Source organism: Hyaena hyaena, unplaced genomic scaffold, assembly GCF_003009895.1.
Source record: "Hyaena hyaena isolate Hyena2069 unplaced genomic scaffold, ASM300989v1 scaffold_201, whole genome shotgun sequence".
In the NCBI taxonomy this organism is placed as follows: Eukaryota; Metazoa; Chordata; class Mammalia; order Carnivora; family Hyaenidae; genus Hyaena; species Hyaena hyaena.
The window spans coordinates 1,018,973-1,046,633 of record NW_024080833.1 but is presented as its reverse complement, the minus strand read 5'-3'; the positions used below and the strand labels follow the sequence as shown (position 1 = coordinate 1,046,633).

The 27,661-nt window shown below is 38.5% G+C and overlaps 1 protein-coding gene across 5 annotated transcripts in view; it reads right to left on the bottom strand.

Moving 5' to 3' along the window:
- DCAF6 (DDB1 and CUL4 associated factor 6) overlaps positions 1 to 27,661 on the bottom strand; it is a 141,989-nt gene that overhangs the window by 26,120 nt on the left and 88,208 nt on the right. For all 5 annotated transcript variants that reach the window (XM_039241904.1, XM_039241905.1, XM_039241902.1 and 2 more), the window contains 4 exons: positions 13,912 to 14,029; positions 9,379 to 9,491; positions 6,801 to 6,887; positions 5,758 to 6,085 (listed from right to left, as the gene is read on the bottom strand). In XM_039241904.1, coding sequence (XP_039097835.1) covers positions 5,758 to 6,085; positions 6,801 to 6,887; positions 9,379 to 9,491; positions 13,912 to 14,029 — 646 coding nt within the window. The remainder of the gene's footprint in view (positions 1 to 5,757; positions 6,086 to 6,800; positions 6,888 to 9,378; positions 9,492 to 13,911; positions 14,030 to 27,661) is intronic.

Sequence of the window (27,661 nt, the reverse complement as noted above, 5' to 3'; positions counted from 1 at the left end):
AAATGTACCCCACTGTCTTCAAATTACAGAAGTGTCTGAGAATTAGAGGTCATCTTGATGTGCGACATTAAGTTGTTAAAGCTATTTATTAAGAAAATAGCTTTCTTTAAAAATCAGAATTTTAAACCTATTATGCACAAAATTAGACACAAGGCCTTTTTTTTTTTTACTTCTTGATTTCAAGGGAAAGGAGTATATCTGAATAATAACAAAAAGTTGCTAATGCTAATTGCTATCCCAATCAAGTTTTTTAAAAAAGTAAGTTGCATCCTTTGACAAAATATTCAAAATGAGTAGCCAATCATTGAGAGCACATCATTTCAGATTATAGTTACTTTATCATGTGACACACTGATGTGGGTATCAGTAACATCTGCACACAGGAAAGTTCTCTTCATTCTATTCCCATGCAGTGCATGCAGCTACATACGGTTTGTGAAAAGCAACCTGCTTACAATGCTGAGCACACTCAGAGTTCAGTAAGTCTGAAGGAGTATTAACTGTTAATAGGAAAGGTGGTTAGGGGTGGAAAAGGAGGACCTGGCAAATTCATCATAAAGAAAAATAAATAATGAAGGAACATACTGAATTACCTCATTATTCTATCACCTATTGTTGTTCCTCTGATATTAAATCTAGTGAAGGGAACACAATAACTAAAGTCACTCACAAAGTCTTCAAAGAACCAAATATTTAAAGCATTAATAAGGTCACCACTTTTATTATTAATCACCGAAATCTACGAAAACTTCTGTGTCTCTCTGTGATTTAAGGTACTATGTAAGACTATGTCATTCAACTTCGATGTACATGAGGAAATTAAGGAAAGAGACACTCACTGAAGACAGATTAAAAGGAAGACTTTGCACTTAACCCCTTTTATCTTTAAACAGATTGAACCTAACCGGTTCCAGAGCGCAGGGAACAGAACAGCACTGACTCAGGCCATCAACACCAGCCGCTGCCACATCTACATCTGCCCCCCAGGGCTGCACTGCTTTTTCAGAAAAAATAATGAAGCCCTGAGCTGACTCATTTGTCCTAACCATAGACTCTCTAACAAGCAAGCAGAGAATAACAGAGCTTTCAACTCTCTAGGAGTTCAGTTCTTTCTCTATGGTTACCTTTTTTCTCTCCGCAATTTTCTTTAATACTTGACACTTGAATCATTAGAAATACTAAGTCATTATAATGAGGAGTAAAGAGATGGTGACAAATTTATAGGACACAACTTTGGCTTTAAAAAATAAAGGCCATGTGCCCCAGAGTCCAGGGTAGGTAAATGGAACCACATTTCTATGCATATAAAAATACTTTTTGGGGCTCCTGGATGGCTCAGTCGGTTAAGCATCCGACTTCAGCTCAGGTCATGATCTCACGGTTCGTGGGTTCGAGCCCCGTGTCAGGCTCTGTGCTGACAGCCAGCTCAGAGCCTGGGGCCTGCTTCAGATTCTGTGTCTCTCTCTCTGACCCTCCCCTGCTCACACTGTCTCTCTCTCTCTCTCTCCAAAATAAATAAAAAACATTAAAAAAATAGTTTTTAAAAAAGTGCTTAACAGGTCATATGAGGTTATTTATGAAAAAAATCTTTGGAGCATCTTAATTGAGTCTACAACTAAAAACCGTCAAGACTATGCGAGAAGCTTCTTCAGGAAACTTATTCAAATACTTCCCAGAAAGCAAGAACCTCTCGGGTTTGGCAGAAGAAAAGAGCTTACCAGCCAGGCCAACATACTATTTAATGTAAGCTCGATCTGGCACTGTGGAAAATTTATGTGGGGATCATATACACAGAAAACTTGACCATGTTCCTTTCATCCCAAGGGCACATGTTTCTATTTCTAAATACAGTGTATAAAAATCACTAAGTGAGATACATTCTACTTTTATTTATTATTTTTAATGCCAAGAATGGAAAGTATATGTTTGATTATTCTTTCTTCAACTTAGTTTCTATTTAGTGTTCTACGCTCTTGCCCTAGACAAAGTTAAAAGGGACCACATATATGGTGATTTAGAGATTTCATCATCTTAAACTTCGGCTATCTGCCAGTAAAGACATTTTACCACAGACTATAGTTGTGCTTCTCTAAGACTGATTTGCTACAGAGCAGGACTCAGGGACCATGGTCCTTTGGCCGAATCTGGCCAGTCACCTGTTTCTGAAATAGCCTATAGGCAAAGAACAGTTTTTACATTTGTAAATGGCTATATTTTCAGTGGTTATATAAGTACCTACATAGTAGCCTCCACTTTATCTCTTGGCCAGCAAAGCTTAAATATTTACTATCTGGTTTTTTTCAGGAAAAAGTTTACTGAGCTCTGCTATTGAGGCTCCTGGTTGTATCTGTACTGAGACCAGCTACAGTTAACGAGAAGAGCGCTCCATTTACAAGATCTATGTTAGTGGTTAAGGCCTGTACTTTCTAAGACATTCCCTTCTCATGCCGATCTCAGCCCAAAAGTAAAAAGCTGGGTCATATTTATCGAACTACATTAAAAATGCAAATCTTTATAAAGAAGTAATTACACTGCAAAAACTGCTTTGATATTTTTAATAATGTGCATCAAAAATGGCTTAGTTATAAACTTTTTAGCTTTCATTTTAAAGATTAAGTTTGGGGCAAAAAATTTATGAGATCCACCACATAATTCTTCATACACACTGAAGTACAGACCTAAGTATCTACTTTTACCATTTTTAATGTTGGGGCCATTTCTTTACTCTAACTGCACTGGCCTGACTGGGCCTCTCGAGTGGTAGCAATAAGGGAACTTCAAGACACGTGTCCCTTTGGTGGGCATTTGATCGAAGTATAAAATGTACCCTTAGATCCTAAAAATCAAATACTATAATTTTTACAGCAGAACTTCGAAATCTCTTATCCCTATGGAAACAGAAATTCTCAAAAATCATACACCTACTTACAAGCTGGTAAATAGTTCTTTTCATGTTCTTAAGAAGCAAAGTATCTTAAACTTTCTCTCTTTAGGATAAAGGTCAACATACCCAATTCCTTCAATTTAGAAGATAAATGGGCAGTTGTCTTAAGGATGAAGAATTCTTAGAAAGGTGCAGAAATATTAAAAATATACTTTATATAGGGAGTTCAAGATTGAATAAAGATGGTGCCAAGAAATTAGGAACCATAAAAATTATTTAAATAAAAATCAGAAGGAAGACTTTTCACCATTTTCAAATTTTTGGTAAACAGGAACAATGCAAATTTCAAAGAAAAACTGATGTAGCTGTTAAACAGTCACTATAATCACTTTAGCATTAATAAATGAAGTGAAATACAGCGTTACGTATATAAAGGATGTACGTACTGTCAGCACACACAGGAAGTACAGTGATGCACACATGCGAAGGTGTACGTACCGGCAGTACTAGAAGATGTTATCTACTATTAGTACCTACATCTTTGTATCCATGCAACACTGCATTTCATTTCACTTACTAAAACTGTTTCCCTGCATTCTAATAGATGGCTTGTGGATTTGTCCTCTCTTCTTCAAGAAGTTACTAAGTTTCTCAAAGAGTAAGAATTTATTATTATTCTGTTATTATTCTTCGTAAGTTTACTATCATGTCCAACAGAATAAAATAAAATATATGGGATAAACTAAGGCTATATACCTGAACTGAACATACATAGTATTAAACAGTATGTAATAATAATTTTTAAAAATCAGGGAAGCCAATGCAGACCCAGAGGAGGTTTCCAATCTGGACCTGACCTGAGAGTATGAGCTGGAGACACGTACGGAATGGGGTCTGCTCCAGGCCGCTATCTCTCATTCCCTTCCTCCCTCCAAGTCCTCCTTTCTCACTGATGCTAAACTACAGTGTTTAAAAAATAACAAAACAAAACATTTTTAGGTCTAAAGTATACAAATCATGTGCTTAGCACTTCAGCTTCCTCAGCTATAAAGTAGGCTTGGTATCAAAGTGTTATAATTAGCTTGGATAGAAGATGATAAATAACTACGATACTTTACAAGTATCTAATATCTATTAAAAATACATAATTTCTTATTTAAACAAATAAACCTGGTAAGTGATTTGGTGCATTTTACTAGGAAGTATACTTAAATTTTATTTTCAATCATGACCTTAACGTCATTTTTAGCGACAGAAGTACAAAAAAAAAAAAAAAAAAAAAAAGACGTATGTTCACTTATGTAAATAGAAAGCCATAAATGCACACGCTTCAAATAATTATACAGACTCTAACTCTCCCCCTGGGTTGTAGAAACCGTCAATCTGATTTTCAAGCTCTGCTCTGCTTGCTAACCTTACCTGTGTTCAAGTGGTTCTGACCTCCTTCTTGGGTATGGAAAGAAATGGCACTAAGTTTTCCTTGTCTGAAACAGAGACTAAGAACTGCTGAAGACTAATTAACGTGCGGCAGGGAAAGAGAAGATGGCTGGTTAATCTCTAAGGATGTGTACTGAGAACATGTCCTCACGTCTTCACGCTGAAGAACAATGCCATTTAAAATAAACATTCTGACTCAACAGAACTGAAGGAACGGACCCTCGTGGTTCTGAAAGGCGGTCTCACTGACCTGGAAGCACACCACTGAGGGTTTCTGCACGGCCTCCCTCCGACTCTGTCCCTAACGCCACACTCCTTGTAACTGTTTTTTTAAGTCTGAGCAGCCACACAGAACATCCTAGCTGCTTAGTATTGTTTATTTAGTGCTTTCAAAGTGCACAGATCCTCTGACTAAATGATTGATGGATTTTTAAAAATTCTTGTAACAATTCTAGATAATCATAACCTAATTTTACAGAAAAGGAAACAGAACCTTAAAAATGTATTAAGTAATCTGAATAAGGAAATATAGCCAAGTGGTAAAACCAAGATTCAAACTCAAGTCATAATGCTCTTCATCACTAATTTACCATTAAAGAATGCCAATGCTGTATAATTTATTTTATTTTTCACTTGTCAGAAATGGCAGAATATTTTATAAACAGCAGTATACTGAGCATAGAAATATGTGAAATGGTTCTTACCTGTGTAAGCTAGGAATTTAAAGATAAAATTTTATTCTCTGGAAAAGGACAGAGCTTATAATGAGATATGCCAGTATCATCTGTGGAAATAGTTTTCAAAAAGTATGGAATGCAATATACTTCAAGAGATTTTATCTACTAAAAAGTAAAATATACCCATATGATGACACAAAATAAAAAATGGCAAAAGTATACAAACATGTGAGGAATTCTTCATAGTTCTGTTATTTGGTATCCGGTATAATCTTTCATTTTCTAAACTGGGTTACTTAGTAGAAGTCAGAGAAAAATATAATGTTTTCAAAAAGAGAACTAGGATCACACTACCTTAAGGCAGGGTCAGCAGAAAAGCAGAAAAACTGAATGTGAAGAAAACAAAATAAAACAAAACTGATAAAGGCCAGGATGTCTCAGCTAAATATAGCTCTGACTTCATACATAACCTGCTGGCTGTTCTCAACATTCCTTTCTCTTGACTTGCAAACTGAGGAGCAAGTCTCAGGCCTGGAGACACAGAGCAATGGGACTTTATGCCCCTCTTAACGTACAGTTTGCTCAAAGAATGTAACAGACACAATCATTTACAGCTTAAAAGATTCTGCTGAGTTTACATGCCCGAGACACCCTTTGGGAAAGCAACTGTAAAAAATGGAGAGACTCCTTTATGTGACTTCAAACAAAGCCTTGTGAATTGTACTTTTTAGAGTTCATTTTAATTAAAAATGTACCAACCTGTCACCAGGTCCTGCTCGATACCTTGCACCTGGGATCAGGACTGGGTCGTCATCACTATCGTCTGTGTCCTGGAGAGCCGAGTCCCCCGCTAATGTTTCCTCTTGAGCCAAAGGGCCGACAGCTTCTGTTTGTGACTGAGGCTCAGAAGTAGTGCTATTCTGATTGGTGGCACCTTCAGTGCTAGTTAGATCTGAAGTTTCTGGTTCCTTGTCTTGTTCAGACAACGTAGATTCTTCTATAACCCCACAAGAGCTATCAAGATTGAAGTCATTTCTTTCTCCTGAGCAGGAATCCAGCGGCTCAGATGTGAACTTATCTGATTGTGCTGTCAGAAAATAAAGTAGAAACAGCTGGTCAGGTCGGCAACATTATTTACTCTAACTTTAAAGCTGGCAGGCATTTCCTAATATAGGGAATTTCCCAATAGGGAGAGAAAAATTCCAAAACACATCCATTTGAAATGGCCTCAGGATTCGGGGCGCCTGGGTGGCTTAGTGGGTTAAGCGTCCGACTTTCGCTTAGGTCATGATCTCGCGGTTCGTGGGTTCGAGCCCCGCGTCGGGCTCTGTGCTGACTGCCAGCTCAGAGCCTGGAGCCTGTTTCGGAGTCTGTATCTCCCTCTCTCTCTGACCCTCTCCTGCTCATGCTGTCTCTCTCTCTCCTAAAAATAAAAAAAAAAAATTTAAAGAAGTAATTCTTGCTTCCTAGTGTTTTCACTTATCTGTGTGTGCGCACCTGTTCATACATATACCACGCTGCAGACGCAACACAAATTCTGTTGTGCGTGGAATGTCTGAAGTCGGAAACGCTCTGGAAAACACTGCGGCNTGCCAGCTCAGAGCCTGGAGCCTATTTCGGAGTCTGTGTCTCCCTCTCTCTCTGACCCTCCCCTGCTCACACTGTCTCTCTCTCTCTCTCTCTCTCTCTCTCCTAGAAATAAAAAAAAAAAAAAAGAAATGGCCTCAGGAGAGAGTAATATAAATTACGGCTTCTTATTTGCCCGCATGAAGTAATTATCTAAAGAGAAGAAGACAACCCACCTATATCTACGGGGTTCTGAGGTGTGTTTTCTGCAGGTGTATCTTCTTGACATGCTGTCGCATCCTCTGATGATTCCTCAAGAGCTTCTGGGAAATAAACCAAATTATCATTTTTATAAATGTTTATTTTGAGACAGAGACAGAGCATGAGCAGGGTAGAAGCAGAGAGAGGGGGAGACACAGAATCTGAAACAGGCTCCAGGCTCTGAGCTAGCTGTCAGCACAGAGTCTGACATGGGGCTCAAACTCAGGAGATCATGACCTGTGTCGAAGTCGGATGCTTAACCGACTGAGCTACCCAGGTGCCCCACCTAATTATCATTAAATCCAAATTTTTTAATAAAATAAACACCAACTGAATACTCTAGCTATCCTATATATAAGTAGTTCCTAATCCTTTTTGGATCATAGAATCTTCTAACGCTCAGTTGTGACCTCCCCTCAGTACAATGCAAATACCTATGTCCATTCCACACTGTACAAACACCAGTAAGGACGCAGGAGCAAATCTGCCCACCGCCTTCTCCCAAAGCCCAGACAAGGACCTTCATAAACTCATGGCGAAGAACTTCTGCTTCAGATTACCCCTCACAACTGACATTACTTGATCTTGCCTTTTTTTTCTAAACCTCACAAAATCTAAACTTAAAATTGAGGATTTTTCTATCCCTTTACTATGCACTTAGTATAATCTGAACAATCATGAACAAATAGTAAAGTTGGCCCTACCGTAAATCCCATTTTGGCCACTGAAAATACTTACTTCTGGGATTTAACTCTAAGACCCATTAGGGATCAGTCCTGTTTTGCTCCTAACTGCATACCTGCTTACGAGACAGTTGTTCTACATATATTTAATTTGTGTAAACTGTTACATTGAGGCATCTAGTCATTTAATAAGAAGTAAAATTCATTTATTTCTTCATTTACCAAGTATTATTTGAAAATATACTGTATTCCAGTACTGGCCATCATTCATTTCATGTCTTTTGTCTTTGATTAATGAGCTGCTTTTTCTATGATGGCCCATCACCAGCTATATTTATTTTTTAATACCTTTGTTATTGTACTAGGGTAAATTTTCGAGCATTAGTTCCATCGGATTTTGACCAGCCTTATGAAATAGCATACAGTCAAAAGGATGTACAACCGAAAGCAAATCAGTGATTACTGGGGGTTAGGGGGGAAGAGGGATGGGGTGTGACTGCTTAATGGCTATGGGGCTTCCTTTTGAGAGGATCAGAAAATGTCTTAGAACCATACAGATGCAGTGGTTGTACAAAACTGTGAATGTATTAATGGTCACTGGATTGTGTACTTAAATTTTTTTTTAATATTTGAGAGAGAGAGGGGCAGAGTGTAAATTGCGGAGGGGCAGAGAGAGAGGGAGACAAGACTCTGAAGCAGGCTCCAGGCTCTGAGCTGTCAGCACAGAGCCCAACGCGGGGCTCGAACTCACGAACCTCGAGATCATGACCTGAGCCGAAATCGGACGCTTAACTGACTGAGCCCCCGGGCATCACTGGATTGTGTACTTTAAAATGGTTAATTTATGTTACGTGAATTTCACCTCACTTAAAGAAAAAAGTGAATAAACATTATATGCTAACAAAAAAAAAAAAAAAAAGAAAGAACATTTCCTGTATTCAAGGCTCTGGACTAGGCACTAAATTTCACATACTGGTCATGTAAAATATTCTAGGAAAGGGTTCTGAAAAATTCCTAAATGGCATTTCTTTTTTTTTTTAATTTTTTAAAATGTTTTATTTCTTTCTGAGAGAGAGAGACAGCGTGAGCAGGGGAGGGTCAGAGAGAGAGGGAGACACAGAATCTGAAGCAGGCTCCAGGCTCTGAGCTGTCATCACAGAGCCCGATGCGGGGCTCGAACCCACGAACCGTGAGATCATGACCTGGGCTGAAGTCAGATGCTTAACCGACTGAGCCACCCAGGCGCCCCACTAAATGGCATTTCTTGTATGAAATAGTATTCACGCATAACTCATTAAAATTTTATTCCTTTTTCCCCCCTTTACAAGCCACCTATACTCTTTGAAAAAAAATCAAGGCAGACACTTTAGGTTTCACTGCTAGGTATAAAAGTGATAAAGACAATCCAAACTAACAATTACATCTCACATATTTTCAGTACAATGACCACCTGTCTCGGCCATCGTGTCCACTGAGGGGTGCTGTGCTTCACCGTGACTCCCTACCTTAAATGCTGAAGGCCTCTACCATCTGTGTTTGCTATCTGTTTATCAATAGTAGTGGCTGGACTTCTGAGGCAAAAGTAATACGTTAAAAACAAAAAAGGGGCGCCTGGGGGGCTTAGTCAGTTGAGTGTCCGACTCTTGCTTTTGGCTCAGGTCATGATCCCAGAGTCATGGGTTCAAGGCTCATGTCAGGTTCCATGCTGAGCTTAAGATTCTCTCTCTCCCTCCCTCTGCCCTTCTCCCGCTCTCTCCAAAATAACAACTAACTTACTAACCAAGAAGTAAAACTGCTGTATTGAAAGAACAGAAAAGTAGGTGGACATCAAACACTAGGGTTTGTAGTGACAAAAGAAACAACACCTTACTTGTCTCACTGTCTGCTGGTGGCAGCACAGGGCTCTGTGGGGCCAAGGATCCTTCCTGACCCTCAGATTTGCAGTGGCTCCCGTTTCCTCTAGAACTTGAGGCAGTACTGCTCCTATCGTCAACACAAAATAAGCAGTTCCACCAGGAAGTTAATAAATATGAACTTTTAGGATAATTTTTATATTTTACAGCTAGAGAAATGATCAAAAATTCACACAACAAATAAAATATAGGATTTATTATTTGAATAGTATTTGTAAAACACCACTTTCAAAGATCAGGTGATTATTCTGATCTTCTTTAATCTTAAAAAAGAGATTTAAAAATACAAAAGGACCACTTCTTCAAGGCTTTGATGCTTCTATTTATTTCAATACATTTCTATTGACTTTTAACTTAATTACAAGAACTCCCTTCTTGTCCTCCTCACAGATGGTTCACTACATCCAAATCCTTCCTGGGTTTACAGACTATGGCCTTTGGATTGCTGCTGCCCACACAGGGCAGGTGACTGAGCACCAGGGTTTGCAGAGGCTAGGACCATGTTTTCTGTTTTAGTTTTATTACCCACCTGGTCATGACTAATAATTCTGTCGGCATTTGTGGCTAGGGCAGAATCCTAGATGGGTTCAAATAAATAGTTTTCAATGAATGTTCTGTGATAAATCATGGCATATGTGTAAGGTGGGGATTAAATGGGAAAGAAAATAGAGGAAAATGTAAAACAATCCAGGATTAAAATTAAATTCATAGAAATGCAGTAATTTCTTAGATTTAGAATAAATGTGAACAAGAAAAAAAAACTTAAAGAGTTACAAGTAACTTAAAAACTGTTAATAACAGACAAATAGCAATGACTCAATAGACAATGCAAATTGTCGGGGACTTTTTGCCAAGAGTTTATAAGAACCCTTTTAGGCTAATTGCAGAAGTCAATTTGATTTTTTTCTTAAAGGCCACCCATGTATAATATGGTATTTTTAGAAAGACTGCATATCTACATGGGCAAATACGCAGAAAAAAATTTCAGAAAGGATACATATTAATGTTAAGCATCATCTCAGTAGGATTATTACAAGTGATTTTTTTTCACACTTTTCACTAGATTCTGAATTTTTTTTTGCAATGAACATGTTATTTCTTTTTACCCAGAAAGAAATATATAGGAATTTTGGTAAAGAGAAGCCAATATGATATATAAATCTTTTCTTTTTCCATCGAGAAAGCTATGGTACACGCATAAATAAAATGCTCAGTGTATTAGTTATGAGAATTGAAACATTATGATATTGATGTAGGAAAACAGAGCCATTAGTGGAAAAGACAATGTAACCAAGTAAACGTATTTAGCATATGTTAATATGGCATTTTAAATCACAGAAAAAAGTATAAACTGCTCAATCGATGGCAGCAGGACAAAGGAACAGTCATGTGGAGAAATTAAGCCATAGCTCTACATCACACTTTATGGCAGAATAAGTTGAAGAGGAATTAAACACATATTTCTGATAAAAAAAATCACAGAAATTATAAGAGGAAAATAAGAAGAAGCTTTCCCCCTAATCCTGGGAAGGACAGGTTTTTCTAAGCATGAGCTCACAGGCTGGAACCACAAAGCAAAACCACCATAAGTAAACTGAAAGGCAAACAACGAACTGGGAAAAATATCTGCAACAGATGAAAGACAAATGGTATCATCCTCCCTTAATTCTATAATAAACAGGTAAATAGTTCTTATACATCGATAAGAAAAAGATGAACACCGTAGTAGAAACATGGGCAGAGGGCAGGCCCGGCGATGGACAAGCAGTGATGGCAGAGCCAGCGCCCGGGCCTGTCGTGTACCAGGCAGCGAGCTGGGTGCTGTCCACTCCCGCGTGACCGCGTCAAATCTTTTCAACGAGCTTCTAAAGTAGGTTCTACTAGATATGCCTGTTTTCAGATGAAAAAACTGAGATTCAGAGAAGTTCCACAGCTTGTCAAGTTTAAGGTCTAAGCTCTTGGTGTGTGTGCCCTATTGCCTGATTGATCTGTCATCAAAGAAACTAAAATAAAAGCAAGACTGCGTACTGGCAGAGATGAAAAAGACCGCATACATTTTGAATTTTCCTTTTATAATTTTTTTCTTTTTTCTTTCATAAACAGGAAAAAGCTAATTACTTTCTGATAAAGAAATAAGAAACTAGTGAATGAGAGAATTTCATAGTCAGTTTTTAGAGAAGGCAAAGTAGCATTCAAAAGAAGAGTGGGACTAAAGATCTTTGCTAAAAAAAATTCTCAGGTGATATTCTTTGTAAAAAAATCAGCCTTTCCTGTACAGAAACTTGACAGTAGAACAAGAAAGACCATAAAGCACAACAATCTTGTTTGATCTTAAATTACGTATTAAGAAAAAGGGCCACAGATATCATAAGAAGTGAGTTCCAACACTAAGGCTCATAAAGAAATTGGAAATTCTACTGACTGCACCTTCACATATGCACTAGAATGCAACTTCTCACTATCTACCTCCACTGCTCTCATCCTGGTCCAAGACACACTGCCTCTCACCTTTCTTACCGTCACAGTCTTTTAACGGGCCGCTACCTATGGCCTATTCTCTACACAGCAATCGGAAACATCCTGTATCCTTTTCAATATGCTCCTCACCCCCCTGGGCTGACCTGACCTTCTTTGTATTACTTTCTCCTCTGGTCACCCCACTTCAGCCACAGTAGTTTTCTTAAAGATCCTCGAACATCTTTGGTCTGTTCCTGCGTCAGAGCCTTTGCACTGGCTTTCTCTGCCTACAAGGCTCTTGAGGGATGCATGGCTCACTCCTTCTTACCCTTTAGGTTTTTGTGCAAATGCTGTCTACTCAGTGATGCCTACCTTGCCCCAGGTCTCCCAGTCCCCTTACCTGCTGGATTCTCTTCCACAGCACTTAGTACCCTCTAACATGCTATACAATTCATTTATTTACTCTATTTATTGTCTGTCTGCCCCATCTAGAATATAACTTCCAATAGGGTAGGAATTTTTTTGTCAGTTTTTTTCACTGATATATTCCCAATGTCTAGAATAGTTTCTGGAACATAGAAGGATTTCAGTAATACTTGAAAATACTACTTAAAGATTTTAATGTAAATACATACACACATAAACACAAATGGAAACCAGTGAACCAGAATAAATAAATAAAATCACATTTCAACATATAATTATATATCAATAAACAATATATAACTATATATTATGTATATATTATATAAACATATAATATATAATAAACAGTTGACTACGTTAATATAATATTAATTATACAAAATAATTAATATACTGGTTATAAAATGATCCATATAATTACTACATATATTAATCATATAATTGTTACTATGTAATTATATATTACTGTATTGTTGATATGTTAAATCATATTAATATAGTAATAGTAATAAATTTAAATACAAAATTTTGGAGGCTATCTCAAGCAAAAGGCATGAGGCAGACCAAAAGAATTTAAGAAGCTCACATAACTTTCTTTAAGACATAAGATTTAACTAGATTAATGAGCCATAAATATAACCAGAAATGTCATTAAAGAGGACCTGACAGTCATCAAATAAAGTTCAACCTTACTAGTAATCAATTAAATAAAAATGACAATTATTTTAAAATCAAATATACAAATTAAAAATAAACTGCTATTGAACACTGGCCTGGGGACAGCAAAATGTGAACTTTCATATGCTGCTGGGAGACACGTAATGACAGAAGAGTCCTTTGAAAATAATTTGGCAGTATCTTTCGACTGAGATAGAGTTTACTTCTAAAAATACCTCTCAAATCAACCTTACAGGTAAAAAAAAAAAAGCTTGTAATCAAAGATATTCATTATTTTAAAAAAGGTAAACAAATTCACTGCCTGATTAAAGAAAAATGGATGAGTAAACTCTGGTATATTACACAGTTAATAAATTCATATTTATGAACACTAAGTAGAAATGTGGGAATATTCATTACAGAGTTAAGCCAAATAAATGCAGGAGAGAACAGAATATATACAGTATGATTAAAATTACATTTTAAAACTCAACCCCCAAATCATACATGCATACATATATGTATATGTGTGTGTGTATGTACACACACACACACACACACACACATATACACACACACACCTATGCAAAGGACCAAGACTGAAAAAAACTCCAAAATGTGAGGTTTATTTTTTTTTGCACTAATGGTCTATTGGTGATTAAAAATTATCTTTTGCATTTTCTATCAGAGGAAATATTCCAGGACCAACACCATCAGCATCACCTGGGAAGTTTTTGGAAATGCAAACTGTCTGATCCCACCTCAAATTTAACTGAGAGTGGGGCCCAGTAATCTGTGTTTTAACCTCTTCAAGCGATCCGAACCACACCAAGTTTGAGAACCAATGCATCAGAGCGAAACAAAACACAAAGATGATGAAGTGCTAAAAATAGTATCTAATACAATCCTACAAAATGGCTAAGAACAGCTTTACAAAAATATTAACTTACCATTCATCTGTAAAGTTCAGTTTTATTGTGCTTGTGGTTGTTCCTTCTGTGCTGTAGTGCAAACTTAAAACTGGTTCACCTGTCCCTGGTTTGGGGCTCAGCTTTTCATTATTGTTATCTGAAAATTGTGTTTAAAACATTTGAAAAAGTCTCTGAAACCAATAAAAAGATGACATTTCCTAAAATTTATAAAACTTAAATTAGGCTGCCCTTTTCATAGTTCTTTCTCCCATCTCTTATGGTTCTCACTTCAAGTTCAAAAGCAAGTGAAAGAAACACTATTTCAAAGTAGGCACTGCATCAAATACTAGCTTTGTGTACATGACTCCCTTCAATTCAGATGGAAATCACACACATTTGAGAGTCATATTTAGTCATTAGGAAATCAAAGAATATTGACAAGCAACGAATAGATTATAAACTGGGACTCTGATTTAACGGAATGCTCAGGATGCTCTTCTTCAGCTGCTAGAGTGTCTAGCCCAACCCGCGCTGGCCCCCCAGACGCCAGGGGTTCCGTAAAAACCCTGCTGCAGCTACAGGCTCTCAAAGTTTTTCTGTTCCTTCAAATTCACAGATTTATAATCCAGGAAAGGAGTATAGCCTGCACTCTTTTGGGAGGGGAGGGAAAGAGAATTTCATATGCTTTTGAGAGTTCTAAAACTCTCTGCTACAAGAGTGTACGTTTTGCCATATTTTCTCTTCCTCTCCTGACTAATCTTAGGAATTTGTTTTCTAAATTATGGAAATGGTAATTCCACTTGAAGAATCTATAAGGGATGTCTGTGATACATATCGATCTCAACATATTAAATTTTTGTAAAATGGCAAATAAAATCAAGAAATTCTACAGAAATTCATATAGACCACCCCAAAGTCATCCTTCCCTACCTCCCCGAAAGAGTACATAGATAGTCAAACACCAAATTAAATAAAGCTTAAAAATTTTTTTCTTTTTATCATGATTAATAGCTTGGGGGAACATTAACATACATAGAAAATACAAGCTGCTACATAATCAAACATGTAACATTTCTGCCAGTTGCTTGCAGAAAAAAAACTCTTCTGTGATATAACTGTTTTCCTGATACCAGTTTAAGAACTGATAAATTACTAAAAATAAGCCTTCTGTCTTGGAAAAGAACAAAAGCAGTAACAACTTCATAAAACCGAGATTATTCAGGCCCTTTGGTTATTACGTCCATTTTACACTGCAGTGAAGGGCTTGTATCGTTTTGCATTCCTCCTGAAGATGCGGGAGCACTTGTTCACAGACACTCTGACACCCTCTGCCCTAACTCTCACCCTGTGAGGTGTGGATAAGATTTACAATTAACAAGACTTCCAGTGCAGAACTGCAGTAGAGGGAAGGGATTCTCTCCTATGGTAACAAAACTCAGTGCTATCAGTTCTCGGGTCTTCACTTCTACCTCCTGAGAAACCCTCTCCTGTAATACTAATTGCTATGTGAAAATAACAGTGTCAATAAATTATAAAGCTGGCCTCCCAAATGGTAAAAACACTTGGTTTCTGTACTACTTCTGTTATGACTAGGTCACTGCCACAGCCACTGGGAATTAACAATCCAATCCAATTTCAAAGATTTGGTATTACATTCAGTGTTTTAAAGGAGGTACTTCATCAAACGGCATCCTAATAAAATAATTAACAGACGTTTCTCTTACATAAAATTATTAAGAATGGGACTTTTGTCCTACCCTTGACCAACTTTGAGAAATTTGCTGTTAGTCACTTGTCCACACATAGTCTTCCTTTATTCTTAATTACTGAAATTAAATTTCCCGTATTTTTAGTTGCTGAAATTTTTGGCCAACTGTCGCCCAAATTACAGTCATCTTCAGGCACTAGACTTGATGAGGACAGACAGCTGCAAGACTGAGTGATCCAGGAAACTAAGAGACAGAGCTGGGGCTGGTTCCTTTACTATCTCTCACAACACTTTATAAAGTGCTTTGCGATCTATTTTTCTTTTAAAGTAAAGAAGGAGTAGAAAACAAAAGCAGGTGTGAGAGAATTACAGGACTGAGTTTCTTATATCCACCTCAGTTACAGAAGTTGTAAGAAGCTATTTATACGCTGTATCAAAAATCTCCTTTTGTGTAAAATTAAAGAGGCAGTTATAGAGACTTGCATGCTAAAATTGCAGGAATACAATAAATAAAGAGCCGTTCAGAGGTCAGGATGGTATGGAAAATATCTTATTTACATTACAACACCGCACCCCCAAAAAGCAAGAAGCTTCCTAAGATGACCAATATTAATTAAACCGGCTTCCTTACGGTATCTACCACAAAGTTATTATTTATCTCTCATGAGTACAATCTACATATTGTTAAGTCATGTAAGACATAGTGGTATTTGTTTAATTTATAAAATGACTACTGTTGACAGAATTTGTTCATTTAGCTCGTTAACGAACTCACCAGCCTGGGGTAAAACTGGCCCACCGCTGCGTCAACAGAATGCACTCTTCTGTGCTGCACAAACTTCACACCCCTGGGTCTAGTTAACCCCTCACAGACCGCACGTAAGTAACACCGCCCAGCGTAACTAAGGCATTAACAAGAGTATCTATCCACAGGTTAGGGTTCCTCTCCTGGCTTGTTCCAGTCTGTTACTCAGTTAATACTCCTCTTCTTGATCATATACATCCTACCAGGTTGAATTTTCTCAGAAATGTAGATCCCTGGCTGACTAGTGAATTAATTAACAATTCTTTTCTGATACAATACATATTTGAAGCTACAAATGTCAAGACAAATTTACTTTAAAAAACTAAAAAGGGGCACCTGGGTGGCTCAGTCGATTGAGTGTCTGACTTCAGCTCGGGTCATGATCTCGTTTGTGGCTTGTGGGTTCGAGCCCCGCGTTGGGCTCTGTGCTGACAGCTCAGAGCCTGGAGCCTGCTTCCGATTCTGTGTCTCCCTCTCTCTGACCCTTTCCCACTCACACTCTGTCTCTCTCTCTCCCTCAAGAATAAATAAACATTAAAAAAAATAACTAAAAAATTAAATGTTTTACTTTTACTGTATTTGAAAAATATTTGTAACCACTTAAATTTTCCTTAACTTGGTCTATTTGTTAGAAGTTGGATCAGCAAACACAATCTAAAAACTATTATTCAGGGCCATCAGATTCTTGATCTCAGCTCAGGTCATAATCTCACGGTTCAGGAATTCGAGCGCCATCTCAGGCTCTGTGCTGACAGTGCAGGGTCTGCTTGGGATTCTCTCTCTCCCCCTCTCTGCCCCTCCCCTGCTCTCGCTCTCTCTCTCAAAAATAAACAAACATTGAAATATATATATTAAAAACTGTATTATGCAAAACCTCACACAATGCACAGAAATACAGAACTAAGATATTTTTTGTTTAGCAAGTAAAAGTTTTAATTTAAAAGCCTTTGGGGTTAGAACTTCACCTAAACAAATGAAATTTCTTAGGCATTACTATGTTCCAGGAGACAGGTATATCCGGTTCTAAACCTCCATTTTACAGCTGATTCTGAGCTAGACTTTTTCTCTAGCCATCTAGGCTTCCTTCTATACAGAGTTCCTACTGACTACACAGTCTTGGAAGTAGCTTGAATACAAAATAGGAAATAAGGCTGCTTAAATATTTTAGTTTAAAAATACCAATTGCTGGTGGTACTATTTCTCAGATGATGTATAATCCTTATCAGCAATATTAATATCAGTGATAAAAGTTCTGGTACCCCAAATTGTCAGTTTGGCCTCAGAGCACTGGAAAATTACGCTGTATCTTCTGGCAGGGCACTTAGAGACTGAACTATTTCTCCTTCTCCTAAAAATATTATAGGAGAATACAGTTAAATTGTGTGCTCTCGGCACAAGGGCAGTGTAGTGGGGGAGAATCACTTTTAACCTGTTTGACACCACTGAAGTTACAGATGGTGACTTTATACTGCTTACTGAAGAAGAGTCACTAAACACTGATGACAGCAGCTTGACTGCAAACAAGGCAAACTACCACCTGTTTTAAAAACACAAGTTTCAAAGGCACAATAAGAGCCACATAAAAATCAAGACCACATGCTATAAAATACTTCATTTTTAAGGTTACAAGTGAATAGTCAATAACATGAGATTCTGGAAACCAAATTTCAGAGATCCTCTTTAGATATGTTCTAAGATCCCTTTCAGATTAGTGTCTGACTCAGAAAAAAACTTTAGAACGGTCTGGAATATAATTTGAAAGCAACTTCTCTGAACTTTATTTAATTAGCTTCCAAAGCCTTTCACATATGAACCACAAACACATTTTTTCGGGTAACATGTATTCAAACCATTTAATCTGTGCAGTGACATTATGAAATTATAATCGTCTGTGGTTCTAAAAAACACAGGCTCAAAAGACATGCCAAAAATTAACTGTGCTAACAGTAGTACAAAATAGGCTCTACTGGTAACTCGGTTTGTATATCATCTAAATATTGACATGGATGTTTGAACTTTCAGCTAGGCTATATCCCCAGAAACCTATGCTATACGTAAATATAAAGAGTAATCAAAATTAAGATAAATAATGAGGCTATGGCCACAAATATTTGTTTAGCACCACTATGCCCAACATTTCTCTGCCCCTGGGTCACTATCATAACCGTACAATCATGCATTAATCACCACAGTAACTTAGGTAAGCTGTGGATATTACAGAAATAGTATATTCTTCTGAAAAGTACTTTCCAATGAACTTTTTTTTTCATGTTTATTTGTTTTTGAGAGAGAGAGAAACAGAGCGTGAGCAGGGGAAGGGAAGAGAGAGAGTGAGACACAGAACTAGAAGTAGGCTGCAGGCTCCGCGCTGTCAGCACAGAGCCCGAAACGGGACTCAAACTCATGAACTGTGAGAACATGACCTGAGCTGAAGTTGGACGTTCAGCCAACTGAGCCACCCAGGTGCCCCTGCAATGAACTTATTGACACTTCTCATTCCATTAAGTCAAATGTTAAAAAAAAAAAAAAAAACAACGAATCTAAAAGGAAATAAAACATATGGTGAAATTCTCTGGGAAAAAAAAATGTAGACACATCAACGATAAGGCTCTACTATCTTCCCAAATTTTGCTCCCAACTTACTTGACTTACACAGAAGAAAAGCAAATTTTTCAAATGTAATTCCTAGAACAATGAAAAACTTCCATTTTATAGGTAAGGAATCTAATTTTTCTACTAGGTCTCCAGTTCCTCCAATCATTTGCATAAGAAGGCACAGTCTGATTCAAAGTGGAGAAACTACTTTTAGGGGGAGATCTTCACAGAAAACATTTACCTACCATACAGATGACTGTGGGGCAAGGCATCTTATTCTAAAAATGAGTGTTCTCACTAGTGCCATCTGACTCTATATAGTTAAACAATGTTATAGAAGCCAAAACTTTGTACTAGAAACTACAACTTTTTAAGACTGGTATTTCTTAGGAAATCTCTTCTATCAAATCTTTTGGAAATAATATTCTAGTCAAAATTGCTTCCTAGCAATCAAAACTCAACTTCTATGTCATTTATACTAATTTTAATCCAAGAACTTTTTTTTCATGACAGAACACAGAAATGTAAATTGCACTTAAACCTGAGTCTGGGATACATATGATTCAGACTGTGCCTGGCCCCATATGCCCAGTGACAGAGCTTACGGGCTGAAGCGCAGCAGCTACCGAGCTAGGCTCTCTCTCCCCAACTGCGGCCCATGAGCCTTATCGCTCTCTGTTCATAAGAGTCCCTACTGCTATTTCACATTCAGCCTCGAGAACACACAGGAAGGAAACAGGTAAAGATGCCCAGGCCACGTGGCACAAGAACCCTGCCAAAATCGTCACTCAGTTTCTCTCTTTTCTGTTTCCCCAGGCAGATTGTCTTTTAAAAAACCAAACCTGTCTCTTACACAAAACAGATCGATATGTTCAAATGTGACTTCCAGATGAAAATGCACAAATGAGGCAGACAGCATAGGACAACACGCTCTTTAACTATTTTCCCCTCCAGCTACTGTCTTCCTTGCTTACTGTCTTGAAACGCTTTTCTTGGGGCACCTGGGTGGCTCAGCCGGTTAAGTGTCCAACTCTTGATTTCAGCTCAGGTCATGATCTCAAAGGTGAGTGGGGGAAAGGGAGAGAGGCAAACCATGAGAGACTCTTGAATGCTGACAAAAACTGAGGACTGATGGATGTGGGGGGGGGGGGGGGATGGGCATGGAGGAGGGCACTTTGGGGATGAGCACTGAGTGTTATGTGGAAACTAATTTGACAATAAACTATTTGTAAAAAAAAATAATAATAATAAAATAAATCAACAAATAAATACCAGCATCATCAAAAAAAAAAAAAAAAAAGGTGAGCTCGGAGCCCCGCATCGTCGGGCTCTGCGCAGAGCCTGCTTGGGATTCTTTCTCTCTCTGCCTCTCCCTGGTCTCTCTCTTCCTCAAAATAAATAAATATTAAAAAAAATTTTTTTTTGAAATGCTTTTATTTCTTATCTCCATTTCCTCACCTCCTGCTCTACTGTGGCCTCTGTATCAGCCCGTGAGAATCCTCTAATTTGATCAAACTCCTCCATGCTAATTAAGTCAGTGAAGAATTTCTGGAAACCACTGTTTGACCTGTCAGTAGCACTCGGTTACACAGGTCTTCTGTATTTGAGAATTTCTTTTCTCTTAATCTCATGACACTGTACTGTGGGTCTACGCTACCTCTGACCTCTCTGGCTCCTTCTTCATCTCCTTTATCTCATCTAGCAAAATCTTTAATGCTGGAATTTTTCTGATCTCTGAGATGTTTTAGATATATTTTCTCCCCTCACTCTTTATATTCCTCTTTGTCAACTTAATCTACTTTTATGGCTTTAATTATCATGTATATGTGGAAAATTCCCAATTTATTTCTCTAGCTCTGACATCTTTTTTAACAAAAGGATTTCTTTCTTTCCCTTTCTTCCTTCCTTCATTCCTCCCTCCCTTTCTTTCTTGTAGGCTTCAGGCCCAATGTGGGGCTTGAACTCACAACCCCGAGACCAAGGGTCACACGCTCTACTCAACGAGCCAGCCAGGCAACCTTCTAACATCTTTTGTAAGCGCCATATCCACATAATCAACTGCCCAAAGACTTCTCCAACAGACATGGGTGTCTCACACGTTAACTCAAAATCAACATATTCAAAACCAAGTCTGTGATCCCCACCTCCTTCTATGCATCCCCTCCCATTCCTTACTCCTTTTCCAAGGTTGCCTATTTAAGAAAGTATCTACTGGGGCGACTGGATGGCTTAGTCAGTTAAGTGTCTGACTTCGGCTCAGGTCATGATCTCACGGTTCGTGGGTTCGAGTCCCACGTCGGGCTTTGTGCTGACAACTAGCTCAGAGGCTGGAGCCTGTTTCAGATTCTGTGTCTCCCTCTCTCTCTCTGACCCTCCCCTGCTCATTCTGTCTCTATTTCTCTCTCAAAAATAATAATATAAAAATATTAAAAAAAAAAAAAGAAGAAAGTATCTACCCACTTAACTGGGCTCAATTAAAACTTGGGAGCTGGCCCTGCTGCAGCCAGAAGTGTCCTGTTAATCTCCATCAGGAGCTTCTCCAAACAATCACACATCTGTGAAGACACATACTCTTGCCCTGCTCCCTCCAACCAGCTTGCTGTTACTGAGCCAACCCCACAGGGGATTCTACAGCGGTTACCACAGCTTATACCTCTGGACGACTCCCCAACCTCCTGCCTCATTCAGCTGTGATCAAATCCTGTTTATTCTATATTCTGAATATTTCTTCAGCCTCTTCATTCTGCTGCCATACTTCTATCATCAGGTCAAAATCTTCTTACCAGGAGAACTTCCTAAGTGATTTTCTCTCTAGTCAAATCTCCATCCTCTATTCTGAACAAACCAGATGGATCAGTCTCTATTTTAAATCCTTCCTTAGCTTCCTACTGTTCTTAAAATAAAATCCCAAAACTTAAACTTCCCAAAGGTCCTTCTCATTCTGGGCCCCACCCATCTCTTGAAGCGGAGGGACACTCCAGCCACAATGGGACTCTCCTGTCATGCTAAAGTGATTACCTCAGAGCCTCTGCAAATGCTCTCCATGCCTCCCCGTACTCACTCCCCTTAACCTGATTTACTCACACTCCTTTTCCAGACCCCAGCTGGAGTGTCTCACCCTCATGGGTGCCTTATTTAGCCCACCAGCGGAGACGAAGACTCCTTCTCACCTGTTCCCCAACGAACCTTGTTATTTCCTCTTTTGTAACACTCACCACACTTAGATTTATGTTTTTGTCATCTGTCTTTACTGTTAGATGAGGCACGGCAGAGTAGTTACAGTCACAGATGGCAGAGCAGACTGAGGTCTGAACCACATTTATAACACTAAGGCACACTTAAGAGTGGGTGACCTCAGACAAGTTTCTTAACCTTTCCATGCCTCAGTTTCCTCATCTGAAAAAATGAGAATAACAGTAGCTACGGTATAAGGTTGTGGTATGAATTAAGAAAATAAGCAATTAAAAATTGCTCAAAGTAATGTTTGCCACAAAGAATATGCAATATAAGTGTCTCTGCTGCTGTTGTTATTATGGTTAAACAGCTCTATGATAAGTATGAACACTGTTATCGCTAATCAGCACTATGTTCCAGGCACGGAGAGCATGCGTCCTAGTGTAAGCCCAGTACTTGCCACAAGTAAACAGATAATTAAATACGAGGTGAATTAATGACACAGATATACAAATATGGCTCCATCACTTATTTCACTTGTCCTTACATATTTCTTGGAGTCTTAGTTTTGTCATCAGTAAATAAGGATAATATTAGTACTCATTAGAACACATGAGGTAGTGCAGGTAAAATTCTTAACACAATGCCACACACTGAAAATTCAATATATGTCAGTTATTTTTATCATACACAATTCTGAGTGAGAAAACAATTTAACTGGATATACAGACAGATACTGATGTGGTTAGCCAGAGAGGAGAACAAGTAAGCATACTCAATATGCTCAAGATGAAAAAAGGTTTAACTTTCAAAAGATCAAATATATCACTAATGGGAAGAATCTAGACTTGGTAGTTGAGGAAAGGGAGACTATTGCTCCCTTCGAAGCAACAAAGTGGTAATTAGTTCTAAGGAATATAAAAAATCTAGAATGAAGTCTAAGTTCATTAACTTATTTTTTCTTTAGAATTTAAGACACAGTATTTACAAATATACTCCAGTATGATGAATACTGAGTTTGTATTTCCCATTGATACGGCAGGCTTCAATAGTTATTTATTTAATTAAAATGAGAATTGTCAAAGTACATTTAATGGAGATCTAAAATATCAATTGAAGTACTACTGTCATGAAATTACTAAGATGAAGTTTTAATCTGGGGACGTGCATGACCTTAAGGGAACGCATACGTAACGCGTGACAGGCCCAATGTCCCGTTTCCCATCTACCCCAGTGCACCCAGGGCTGTGTCACTGGTTCCTTTACCGACACGTCTCATTCTCTAAGTCAGTGTCTTATCGACATCAAAAGAAGTCTGCTTCTGTACAATATACACAGTAGAAAGTTAAAATTTATATTTCTAAAGCTACAAATGACAGTGTCTGACCGACTGATGTACAACTGCCTATAGGCATAAGTTTCAAATACAACAGCACCATCCACTTCCCTGATGGTTATCACTGTGATGATAGAAGTCAACTTGCTTTAGTCAGGGCCAAAGTGTAAAACTCAGGCAAAACAATTTTCTTATACTCTGTCAAAAAGTAAAAGTTAAGGTCAGAGTTTTCTTCTGTTGTTTTAATAGGGGGAAATCACGGGCCTAAATATTTTTAACAGAAAATAATGTGTTCGTTTTAATAATATAAGGAGGCACAAGAAATATATGCCCAAAGAGGATTATTTTCCTTGTAATACAGTAGGCATAACATAATTAAAGATATAAATAAATGGGCGCCTGGGTGGCTCAGTCGGTTGAGTGTCTGACTTCGGGTCAGGTCATGATCTCACAGTCCGTGGGTTCAAGCCCCATGTCGGGCTCTGTGCTGACAGCTCAGAGCTTGGAGCCTATGTTCAGATTCTGTGTCTCCCTCTCTCTCTGCCCCTCCCCCGCTCACTCTGTCTCTCAAAATAAAATAAAGACATAAAAAAAAATGCTTAAAAAATATATATAAATAAATAGAAAACACCAGAACTAGTCATTAAAACATTGTCTGAACTAAACAAAATGGATGACAGAATCACTGTGCTTACAGAAGAGGAGTTTCTAATTAGCACATCAGGCTGTCAATGTGTGTACAAAGCTCTCTATTTGCAGAATATTGGAAAGTATTTTACAACAGGATAAAAACAGTATGTATGTTGTCCACTGATTTCCTTGACATTTTGTTTCTTAGAAAAATATTTTGATAAAAGAAAATAACTACTTACGCAACTACCAACCAGACACCTTGCATTTATGACTCTGAAAGTTTAGACTAAATATACTTTTATTTATAAACTGCTGTGCTTTTGTCAAAAATTCAAGATAAACAAAAACAGTGACTACAACCGGCCAGTTCAATAATGTGTACATAAACACCGAAAGAAAAAAAGGTCTTTTAGTGAAGCAAGTCCATTTACAACTTAAAAAACGGTTTTTTAAGATTTTTGTTTTATTCCCACCGTAGGGTGGGAAATGAAACCACCACGTAAAAGTACCTGGGGATTTGCAAGATGAACACTGTCAAATAAGTATGAAACTGATTATCAGTTAAAAAGTATAACAGTGTCTCTTTAAAAGTATAAGAAACTTAAAATATAATTAAACAATCCTTAGACACATATTCTGAAAGAAAACTTATTAAATCTACTTTTCCCATTCCACAGGGTAAAGTGGAACACAAGAGTCTTGACAAAGGTTAAAACTTGAAATAATAGCATTAAGGGGATGTCGACTATTCCCCATACCTTTAACCTCTTTGACAAAGAGTCTTCCTTACTGTATAAACACGCTCAGTTTGGAAACAACAGCCCCTCTCCCACACGATACGTTTCCTCTATCTTTTCATTCTTTTTTTTTTTTTTTAATGTTTTATTTATTTCTAGGAGAGAGAGAGAGACAGCGTGAGCAGGGGAGGGTCAAAGAGAGAGGGAGTCACAGACTGAAACAGGCTCCAGGCTCTGAGCTGGCAGTCAGCACAGAGCCCGACGCGGGGCTCGAACCCACGAACCGTGAGATCATGACCTAAGCGAAAGTCGGACGCTTAACCGACTAAGCCACCCAGGCGCCCCTATCTTTTCATTCTTAAATGAGCACGCTGGAAGAGTCACCTACCCACCAACGTTTCCACCTCCAAAAGAAAATCATTCTCCTCAAAGCACGGCCATCTGGCTTCTGCCCTGACCGCACTACTCACTGCAAGGCCACAGCCACGGGTGACCCGCACACGGCTTGAGCCCCAACCACCCCTCCGTCCTTGTCCGATGCGACATGGCAGCTTCGCAGGTCACTGCTGGACAGCTCCTCCTTGAACTTAACTCTCCCCCCAGCTCTGCATTCCCTCTGCCCAGCCAGTTTTTCTGCTCCTTCCTTTCCTGTCTCCTTAGCTAGATCCTCTTCTCTGCTTGCTCTTGCAGTGTAGACTCTCCCCTTTCCACTTTATCCTCTTTTCCTACACAGTTTCATCTACTACCACGGCTTCAACTGCTATCTGTAAACCAATGATTCCTAATTTTTATCTCCACCTCAGGCCTCTGCAGTGACTCCCAGAAACACACATCCATCTACCTGTCCATAAGATTTCTCAATTTGGATACGTCAGTGCACTTAAACATATCCAGAAAATCTCATGTATCTTTTCCCCCCATAACCAGCTGTTTCTTCTGAAATCCCCATCTTGGCTGATGGTATCACTATCAATTAACAAGACACCTGGATATGGTTCTCTCACTCATTTTTAACTACTCTGTCTGAAAGCGCCACCAATTCTGTCTCTCCAGTATTTAAACAATCTGTCCACTTTTCTCATTTCCCACATCTAAGTACCTCAGATTGGACCCGAGAGCATCTCTCACCTGGACTATTACAACGTCCCCTTTCATGGTCTTGCAGTTTTCATCTTAACCCCTTCCAATCAACCATCTATAATCATGCCAAAATCATCTTTCCAATACATAAATGTGGTTCTGCTTCTCCTAAGGCCTTCCACCACTTAACAAATTCATTACTCACTCACTTAAACAGATATTTATTGTATAATGTATAACAGACATGGTATTAGGCATGTCTGTATTATAGGGAATGAAAGCAATATTTAGAGAATACAGGGATCAAACAAATCCTCAAACTGTATGATTACGAGTTGTGACAAATGCAATGAAGGAAAATAGGTCACCAAGAGAATAAGAGGGGAGAATCACTTCAAATTAAAATGTCATACTATTTTTAAGAAAGAAATTTCTATCCTTTGGTAAGTAGAAGCTGCTGCAGGGAAAGGATTTTTGGTAAAGGGAAGCGCATACACAAGAGTCCTGAGAGGGGAAGGAGTGTAGAGTGTTAGAAGAACTAAAAGCAGACCTATTTGTCAAGAGCTTAAAAGGAGAGAAGGGTGGGGGCGCCTGGGTGGCTTAGTTGGTTAAGTGTCCGACTTTCGCTTAGGTCATGATCTCGCAGTTCGTGGGTTCGGGCCCCGCATCAGGCTCTGTGCTGACTGCCAGCTCAGATCCTGGAGCCTGCTTCAGATTCTGTGTCTCCCTCTCTNCCCTCAAAAAAAAAAAAAAAAATTAAAAAAAAAAAATTAAAAAAAAAAAAAAAAAAAAAAAGGAGAGAAGGGTGGCCGAGAGAAGTTTGGGGAGACAGGGTCCGGGTCATGTAGGGCTCTGTAAACCACAGTATGGACTTAGGGTGTTTGAAGGGCAAAGGGACACAATTAAAAACTTTTAGGCAGATGAAGGACATGGTTAGATTTATGTTTTTAAGTGTTCACTATGGCTGCTGGGGAAATAGGCTACAGCCTGAGTGGGTGCGAGGAACCCAGGTAAGAGGTTACTCTGTTAGTCCAGGTGAGAAAGACAGTAGCACCAAGTTTCTCTGAATATTCACAGAAGTTATTTTTAGGTAATAAAAGCCTGTAATGTAGAAGCCCCCAGTACTTTAAATGACGTAATCTGGGGCACTTGGGTGGCTCAGTCAGTTAAGTGTTCGACTCAATTTTGGGTCAGGTCATGATCTCACAGTTCATGAGATCAAGCCCCGTGTCCATGCTGACAGCATGGAGCCTGCTTGGGATTCTCTCTCCCTCTATCTGCCCCTTCCCCACTCCCACATTCTTTCTCTCTCTCAAAAATAAACAAACAAACAAACTTACTTAAAAAAAATAAAGAATGTAATCCTGCCAAACAAAAAGGCATGTGAAAAAAAGGTCAGGGTTTAATTCCTTTGGATATACTGTTCACCATTAGCACATTTCTACACAGAGGACTTATTACACAGTCTGAGACGATGCAACTTCTGCCAAAGCGACTCAATGTCTGCCCTTCTGTGAAACACCTGTACTTTCTGTCGGAAAGGCGCAGCATAGTTTACATGGCCAAAACAACAAAGGGCCTCTTGATTTACGCCTCAAGACTAGTCTACCTTTGTTAAGTGGCATCACCATTCACCAAGGCACCGATGCCAAAAATCTGAGAGTTATCCTTTATTCGTCTCTTTTTGCCACATTCCATATCACTTGTAAATTAAGTATCAA